At 55.7% G+C, this 8,078-nt stretch overlaps 2 protein-coding genes across 2 annotated transcripts; one reads left to right on the top strand and one right to left on the bottom strand.

Annotated features, from left to right (window-relative positions):
• The first annotated feature begins 510 nt into the window (after positions 1-510).
• HOXB13 (homeobox B13) lies at positions 511-3,926 on the top strand. Its single transcript, XM_055579628.1, has 3 exons — positions 511-1,114; positions 1,993-2,242; positions 3,596-3,926. Exons 1-3 carry the CDS (start codon positions 511-513, stop codon positions 3,924-3,926), a joined length of 1,185 nt encoding a protein of 394 aa, XP_055435603.1.
• Positions 3,927-4,697: 771 nt separating this feature from the next.
• On the bottom strand, positions 4,698-6,394 carry PRAC2 (PRAC2 small nuclear protein). The gene is made up of 3 exons (XM_055579627.1): positions 6,329-6,394; positions 5,624-5,752; positions 4,698-5,001 (listed from the first exon to the last, which is right to left on the bottom strand). Exons 1-3 carry the CDS (start codon positions 6,392-6,394, stop codon positions 4,708-4,710), a joined length of 489 nt encoding a protein of 162 aa, XP_055435602.1. The 3' UTR covers positions 4,698-4,707.
• Between the last annotated feature and the right edge of the window lie 1,684 nt (positions 6,395-8,078).

The raw sequence follows: 8,078 nt of genomic DNA, 5'->3' as shown, positions 1-8,078 counted from the left end.
GTGGGGCTGGCTCCGTCTCTCCTCACCCGCCTCCCCACCCCCGACGTAGCTGGGTTGTTCCAAACTGGAAAGCGGCGGGAAGACACCCCGTCTCTTTTCTCTCGCTTTCAAATGCAATTTAAAAAAAAAAAAAAAAAGCCGAGGGAGAAAGAGAGGAGGGAGGAGAGGGAGAAGGAGGAAGGCGGGGAGAGAAGAAAGGAAGGAGGAGGGAGTGAGCAAGGGAGCGAGGGAGGGTGTGGAGGGAAAAGAGAGAGAGCGGGGGTAAAGTATTTTCGCAATTTCTGCAGTGAAGATTTTATGAGCTTCTCTCCGCCGGCCTCAGCCAATCAGCCCGCGTGCCCGGGCACCTGCGGCTCCTGCGTCACGACGGCCGGGCTGAGCGAATGCAGGCGCCCAGCGAGCTGCCAGCGATTTAAAACGCTTTGGATTCCCCGGGCCTGGGTGGGGAGAGCGAGCTGGTCCCCCCAGTATTCCCCACCCCCAGCGCCTCATGAGCCGATCCTCGGCCCCATGGAGCCCGGCAATTATACCACTTTGGACGGCGCCAAGGAGATCGAAGGCTTGCTGGGAGCCGGAGGGAGTCGGAACCTGGTCACCCACTCCCCACTGACCAGCCATCCAGCGTCGGCGCCTACATTGATGCCTGCTGTCAACTACGCCCCCCTGGATCTGCCAGGCTCTGCGGAACCGCCAAAGCAGTGCCACCCATGCCCCGGGGTGCCCCAGGGGGCGTCCCCAGCTCCGGTGCCTTACGGCTACTTTGGAGGCGGGTACTACTCCTGCCGAGTGTCCCGAAGCTCGCTGAAGCCCTGTGCCCAGGCGGCCACCCTGGCCGCCTACCCTGCGGAGACTCCCACATCCGGGGAGGAGTACCCCAGCCGCCCCACCGAGTTTGCCTTCTACCCGGGATACCCGGGACCCTACCAGCCTATGGCCAGTTACCTGGATGTGTCCGTAGTGCAGACTTTGGGCGCCCCGGGTGAGCCTCGTCATGACTCCCTGCTGCCTGTGGACAGTTACCAGCCCTGGGCCCTTACGGGTGGCTGGAACAGCCAGATGTGTTGCCAGGGAGAACAGAACCCCCCAGGTCCTTTCTGGAAGGCAGCATTTGCAGGTAAGCTGCTCTGGATGCCCTTGGTGCTGAGTGTGGCGGTGTAGACCCTGCCTGGATGGGTCTTGGGGCTGGTCAGGAGGAGCTTGGTTCTCCTTGGTTGGCTATTAGGGCTCTGAAGGAGGGTCCAGGCAGTTAGAGAGCCTGGTTGAAGGCCCCAGAGGGTCAGTGTGAGGGGTCTGAGCTGGGTGCTATTTGAATCCTGAGGCCCACCAGGTCCCTGATCTCCCCGGGGGGCCTTGGGACCAGCCTTTCAATATGTCGGAGTGCTTGACTCTCTTTGCTGTTGTTTGGGACTTAGGGTGTTCCTGCCCAGTAGGACCCCAGTTTAATTCTTCTCAATTCATTGAGTGTGGGGGTGCAGCTGGGTGGGAACAGAGGAATTGGTTGTTCTGTAAAGAATACAACCCTTTACTTTCTCTCAGATGAGTTTTTCAGTTTCCAAAGAGAAGTGTAGATTTCCTGCAGCCATGACTTAGGTGTGTGCATTGGTGCATGTGTGTGTTTGTGTGTATGTGTTGGGAGTAGGGGCAGAAATGTGTTCCCTCCTGTACAGAATTTGCTTGTAGTATCTGTAAGAGTGGTCAAGAGTTGGAAAATGCATATGAGGGTGGACATATGCAGTCTAGGTGGGCTGGGTGTGTTTGCAGACTGCGGGCGTGAAGGCAGTGATGAGTGAGGTGGCCTGCAGAAATCTCCTCTTTCCAAGGCTGGGTGGATCAGGAAACCAACCAGCTGGAAGCGGAGGTGTCCTCTTGTGCTTTGGGTGACCTGAATGCTCTTGTAGGATAACCTAGGTTGTGGGGCCTGGGTCAGACTCTGCCTGGGCTTGCGCCAGGCCGTGGTTTGAGCATGTCTCTCTCTCCCTCCCTCTCCCACAGACTCAAGCTCGCAGCATCCGCCTGAGGGCTGCGCCTTCCGTCGAGGCCGCAAGAAGCGCATTCCCTACAGCAAGGGACAGTTGCGGGAACTGGAGCGTGAGTATTCGGCTAACAAATTCATCACCAAGGACAAGAGGCGCAAGATCTCTGCTGCCACCAGCCTCTCAGAGCGCCAGATCACCATCTGGTTTCAGAATCGCCGGGTCAAGGAGAAGAAGGTCCTCGCCAAGGTCAAAACCAGCACTACTCTGTGAGGGAGCTCCCTGGCTCTGGCTGGGAGGGGGAGGGGAAGTTGGGGTATCCTGGTGAGACCAGGAGCCTGCCTTGGCCAAGCTGGGGCCCCAGACTCTGCTTGAGAGGCTCCCAGAAGTGACACTCTTCCCAGGCCAATGTTCCTGGGCTGTTCTTCAGAGACAGTCTGGATACGCCATGGATCCCAAAGAGCCAGCAAGGCCCAGAGTTACAGCCCAGTCCACCAGGTAACACTACCCAAATGACCTTGTCCCAGTCATAATCATTCATTCTGGCAGTTGCAATAATCACCATAACCAGTACCAGTTGCCATGATAATTAGTATCATATATTCTATCTAGAGCTCTGTAGAGCACTTTTAGAAACTGCTTTCATGGATTGAGCTGATCATGAATAAACTTGGAAGGAGACCAGTGACAGGACAGCTTCCTCTGGAACCTCTTCCATTTCCAAAGCCTGTCCCCATCGCAGTGAAGGCAGGGGAGACAAGAAATGGTAGATTTACCCCTGTAACTACCGTTGCCCCTTTAGCATTTTTTCTAAGATGGCAGCTAGGAGGATGGCCAACGCTGGGGGGTACCTCTCCCTCCCTCCCTGCCCATCCCCTAGACTGTACCCACTGGTCTCAGAAGTCCATGTGCCTAACTCTTCAGTTTCGGCCCTGTGTGAAAATGAAGCCAGTGGACTGCCCTCCAGGGTGTGTTCTTTCTTCCAGAGAAATGGGGTTTGAGAAAGTGCCTGGATAATTCACCAGTTCCTCTCCAAAACTTTCCAAGCCTTCCCTTAATGTTTCTGGTGGTTCTGGCCAAAGGAGGTAGGTCGTGGTTCATTGGGCATTTGGGAGCTGCATGAAATAGACATTTGTGGCCCTGTAAACAGCCCCTTACGCACAAATGATTGCAGAATGAGGGGAATAAGTAGCCTATCCATGGCAGGCACATCCCAAACACACTTGTATAGCCTAGAAGGAGAAAAGATGAATATGGCTCGTTCACTACCCATTTCTCCTCTGCTTGCCTGCCGGTGACACCAAGGAGCTTCCGAGTCTCAGGCCTTGGAGTCTCAGGCAGGCTCTTTGCCGAGTGAAAGAACCAGGGGTGGCAGAAGCCCCCAAAAGCCAGTGTCAGAATGGGGAACCGCAGGCCGCGGGGACAATAGTGGGCACAGACTTTTTCCTTTCCTTTGTGCTGGTTCAGTCCACATACACTGATTCTGGGGGAGTGGAGGACAGTTTGGCACCAACCCTGTTTTCCACAACCACGTAGACAATATGCGAATAGTGCGGAGTTCCAGAAACCTGGGGCAGACCTGCTGTTCGCAGAGCCGGGGGAACCTGAAGTCGTGTACCTAGGCCGGGACTAGACGCGACCTTGTCTGCGCGGAACATCAGCGGGGCTGAGCTGGATCTTCCCGCAGCCCGGGCTGGCGGGTTCTGTCAGCCTTCCGGCGATCGAACGCACAGGAATGAAGTGGAGAAGACGGGCCGCCAGACCCACGTTCCGAGCCTCCTTGCAGCCGGCAGTCGGGAGGCAAGCATCCGGAAGGGTCCCCGGCCACGTCTCGACGGCCGCTCCATCTCAGAGCGGACTCCTTTTCCAGGAAACCCTGAGTTGGCGGCCGCAGCCGAGCAATTCGAGTCGGGTGGCATCCCAGTCCTGGCTCTTCTAGGAAGACTCTTCTAAGTCTTCCAAATCCCACCCCCGCCCCCACCTTTTTTTTCTTTTTCAACCAAAGAGGATTCTAAAGCTGACGGGGAGAAAAAGCCCCGACTGGCAGTGACCCTCCCTCCCTGGGTCTTCTTAGATAGTGGGTGTGCTTGGGGAAGGGAAAGGTGTCAAGTTCGTGATTTACACAGTCTTTCCAAGCCCCGTGGTCCAGTTTAAGCTCCCTGGTATCGCGCCTCGCCCAGAGAAAAGTTACTTTCTGCTTTCCACGTTCTCCTTCAAGCGAAGTCCCAATCTTTAATAATTTTTAATACCGCGAACTCCGAAGGTTAGTGGGTGCAGCCCCCCTCCCTTGCCGCTTCAGAAATTGAGAGACTTCAGGACAGATAGGCCTATGGGTAGGTGGCGTGTGGGACAGATGGGGGAGACCGCGCGTGGTGCTTGCTCCCTACAGAGGGAGGGGAAAGGCTTTAGGTTACCACTCGGACTTCCCGAGGTGACTTCGGGAGGTCTGCAGTCAGGGGCCTCGAGACTTTGAATTCCCGGGGCTCTAATGCCTCCATTCCGTTATCAAGGACTTAAAGTTTCCGGGCTCCTCTGTTATGGTCTCGCAACAATTTAGGACAAACAAAAGATGTGGGATTTTAGATTTCTCCCTCTACCAACGTGAGTTTGGCCTATTAAAAAATCAAGGGCGCCCCCTTCCGGCAGAATCTCGCCATTTCAGATAAATTTGCCAGTCGGCTCAGCTTTTTCACAATCCCTCAACTGAGCCTCTGGCTTCCGAAAGCCTGGGGACTCAGGCCTCCAGGGTTGGGGAATTCGTAGCCGCGTGTGAGAGCGCTCGGACCCGGAGTCGCCTGAAATTGGGCCAGGGTACTGGCAAATGTATCAACCCAGCGGCGGAGAGACCCAGGAGGAAGGCTAGGAGGGCAGCAAAAGAGATCTCTAATAGAGAAAAAACAGGGTGGCCAAGGCACCCGGAGCAAGGCTGTGGCGCCATAAGCCCTCGGTCCAGGTCTTCATTCCACTGGCGTATTTTATTTATCTTCCTCACCAGAACAATTCGCTGCGAACCTCTCTCGCGCTTCCCCTCGCCCCGAGTCATTTACTTGTATGGAATCTGTGCCCCCCAAAAAAATCATTCAATTTTGCTTTGTGTTAAACCCTTTTATGTAACTTCTTTCCAAACACCAATGTTACTACCGAGGCGAATTATATCCCTTTCCACCGAGACCATTTAAAAATCTTTCACTAATTTGTGTCTAAACTACAACAAAATCCATGTATCTACATTTACTTGCCTGCAGCTATTAGCTTTTTAAATAGGGCCACTTTAAGCTATTAATACAAGAGTGTTTCGCTAACATTTAGATTGAAATGCGTGAATATAACGTTCTCAAATAGGTAAATTCAGACATTTTCATGGACAAATAAACGCAGAGGCGCACAGACACACACCGGGAAACAGACCGGCTGTCTTTTCACCAACGAGGCGCGATTTTACTCCGGGCCGCCCTCTGCGCCCACTCCCTTTCTCTGAGCGGAACTTCTCCCGCTCAGTCTCCGCAAACGTCGAAACAGGGTTGGAGGGTGGCGTCTACGCTGCTCCGGACCGAAATCACTTCCAGTTCCAAATCAGTTCAGTTCAGTTCAGTCGCTCAGTCGTGTCCGACTCTTTGCGACCCCATGAATCGCAGCGGATTTTATTAGGCCTCGAGAGGACGGATTAGACGGTAATGGTGGAAAAGAGCGTTGATAGTACCTCGGGAAGCTCTTTTCGAATCTAGGTTCTCGAAGCAGCCCCGCAGACAGCGAACCCGGGGCTCCAGCTCCGGGGTCCCCTACTGGCAAACGGGCAAACGCTCGCCGCCACCCTAGAACTCGCGAGGCCGCAGCCGGCGACTGTTGGCACCGCCGTGACCCCCGTCCCAGCCGCCCGCCCCCAGTTCCCCCTCCTTCCCCAGCTAGCCACCCCTGCTCTGAGTGGTTCGAGGACCAGTAGCTGCCCTGCGGCAGAAGAAAGGCCCAAATCAAGACACCCCAGTTCTCCGAACGGCGCGGCCCCCCTCCGCCAACGCGGAGCTGACGGCCCTCCGCTCCTCCAGCCCCCATTGATCCCCTTGATTAAAGTTTTACTCAAGGTCCTAAGTGCTGCACTTGTGTTAGGTTTCCTTCCGGGAGAACCCTCTGTGCCCGTCCCCTCTTCCGGTCTAATAGAAACACCAGAGCTTCAAACGTGATTTACACGAACCTGTTACCGTAAACTGGCAATAAAGCGCGGAGGCGGCTGCTGCGGAGGGGGCGAAGGGAGAGGTTCCGTTGTTTTTGAAAGAAATTTATAGTACATTCTCACCCACCTGAATACTCCCTCTCGGGGAAAGGGGGGGAAAGCAGAGGGGCCGCCCTCGTCCCCTCACCCGGCTGGGCCGGCCAGGCCCTCCCTCCAGGCGCTGGCCTGGGCCCGGGGAGAGATTTGAAAACATCCAATGCGGAACTGATGGCAGCCTTTCTTTCTCCGCTACCAGTTACTTTTGTGTAGAAAGCGGGTGGGGGTGGTCGGAGCAAACGGAAAAGGAGTTCCACCACGGCTCCCTCTTCCCTAAATGCCTTCAAAATGACGGAGAGGCCAGCGTTCAATCACCCTCGGGACGATGGGGAGGGAAAGGCCGCGTCTGCGGCGGACATGGCCGTTGAAGTTTCTGGCCAGTGGTTCCCGCCGCCCCTACCCCGTCTCTCCTCAACTCTTCATGGGAAGATGGAGGAAAGTGAGGGAAGGGGTCCCATTTCTGGCCTTTGAAGGAGGGAGGAGGCCAAGCGGCGCTGGCAGAGCCAGAGCGACCGGAAGACTGTCGCGAGACGCCGGGTTGGGGAGGCGAGGAGGCTGCAGCGGAGAGCGGGCGCTCCAGCCCCGAGGTGGGGAGCCGGGGGCTGTGCGCCCTCTGCTTGAGCCCCGCCCCAGGCTCTGCTGGGAGGGGGACCCTTGTGCGGCGCTGCGATCCTTACTCCTCTAGCCTGAGGTGCGCGAGAGCAGAGCCCTGCGCCACTCGGAGGCCGGCGCCGGCCCAGCTCCGAGCCTTGGAGCCCACCGAATTCCAGCCCTGGCCTTGGCAGAGAGAGCAAGAGTGTTATGCTCCCGTTTCTCATAGCAAGACCCACTCATTTTGCTACTTTCAAGAATGCGCTTCTCTCTAAAAAGGTAAACCCTCTGATTCGTGGGCCAAGGACCTTAAGCTCTTTTGTTCTGGGGATCCGCTGAGGGAGCCGTCGGGGAAGCAGGGGTCGTCCCCGGACTCTGGGGGACTCCGCGGTCACAGCGGGTAGGGAAGGGTGGGTTGTCAGGCTCTCTAAGAGGCCATTCAGCCGGGCGCCTCCTCGTTGTTTCCTAAAAAGGCTGGCAGCCGCCTGGGCAAAAAGGGACCAAGAAAGCTGCTTCGCAGCACGCGAGACGCGAGCGCGGCCTCAGCCGGGGAGAGTCTGGCTTGGGAGAGCAAGGCCCGCCCATAGGACCTTGTGTTTGTCTCCGACTGGATGGAATCTTGGTACAGACAAAATTAATATTATTGTTAATGTTGTTCTTATTTAAACTGTGATACTTTACAAAACATTTACTTTGAAAACTGGGTGAAAATTAACCCTGATTATAATGATTTATTAATGCACCCTTAAGGGAGAGGCTCTGGCCCTTTAAATCAGTGCAGCTTAGTCTCGCATGGCTGCCTTCCTTCTGCCATTCCTATGCCCTGTTGAGCTCTTTGAGTTCTGGGATCTGAGGAGCAACTAGAGGGGTTGCCCATGGCTGGCATATCTGCCCAGGGACTCAGAACTTGCACACAAGCAGCAGGGGGCCACGTGCCCATGTCTTCGGCCACTGACACTGCTAGCTTGTTGGTCTTGGGGGGCGCAGGGAACAAGGTAATCTACAGACCCACTCGGGACTCACCCAACCCTCCCTGCCCCCGCTGGTTCCTGCCCATGCCCTCTCAGAGCTACTGCCCGCACACAGACAAAACCCACTTTATAAAATCAGGACGTTGAGGCTAAGCCTTAGTTACTTGATCAGCATCACAGTCTAAGCAGAGCCCCCAAAGCAGGAGTTCTAAGGGCTAAGCTCTGTGGTCATCAGTGCAAGCGAACAGGAAGCCAAGCCTTTCCCCCACGCTCAACATA

This window comes from Bubalus kerabau, chromosome 4 (genome assembly GCF_029407905.1).
Source record: "Bubalus kerabau isolate K-KA32 ecotype Philippines breed swamp buffalo chromosome 4, PCC_UOA_SB_1v2, whole genome shotgun sequence".
Lineage (NCBI taxonomy): Eukaryota > Metazoa > Chordata > Mammalia > Artiodactyla > Bovidae > Bubalus > Bubalus kerabau.
This window is presented reverse-complemented; position numbering and strand designations above follow the sequence as displayed.

Bases quoted from the DNA above. Each gene is read 5' to 3' on its own strand.
- HOXB13 (XM_055579628.1), top strand. From the start codon at position 511: ATGGAGCCCGGCAATTATACCACTTTGGACGGCGCCAAGGAGATCGAA. The intron at 1,115-1,992 runs GTAAGCTGCTCT...CCTCTCCCACAG, and splicing joins CTGGAAGGCAGCATTTGCAG to ACTCAAGCTCGCAGCATCCG. The intron at 2,243-3,595 runs GTGAGGGAGCTC...TCGTGTACCTAG, and splicing joins GTCAAAACCAGCACTACTCT to GCCGGGACTAGACGCGACCT.
- PRAC2 (XM_055579627.1), bottom strand. From the start codon at position 6,394: ATGTTTTCAAATCTCTCCCCGGGCCCAGGCCAGCGCCTGGAGGGAGGG. The intron at 5,753-6,328 runs GTGAGGGGACGA...GTTTGCCAGTAG, and splicing joins GGCCTGGCCGGCCCAGCCGG to GGGACCCCGGAGCTGGAGCC. The intron at 5,002-5,623 runs GCCTAATAAAAT...ACTCGGGGCGAG, and splicing joins GTCTAATCCGTCCTCTCGAG to GGGAAGCGCGAGAGAGGTTC.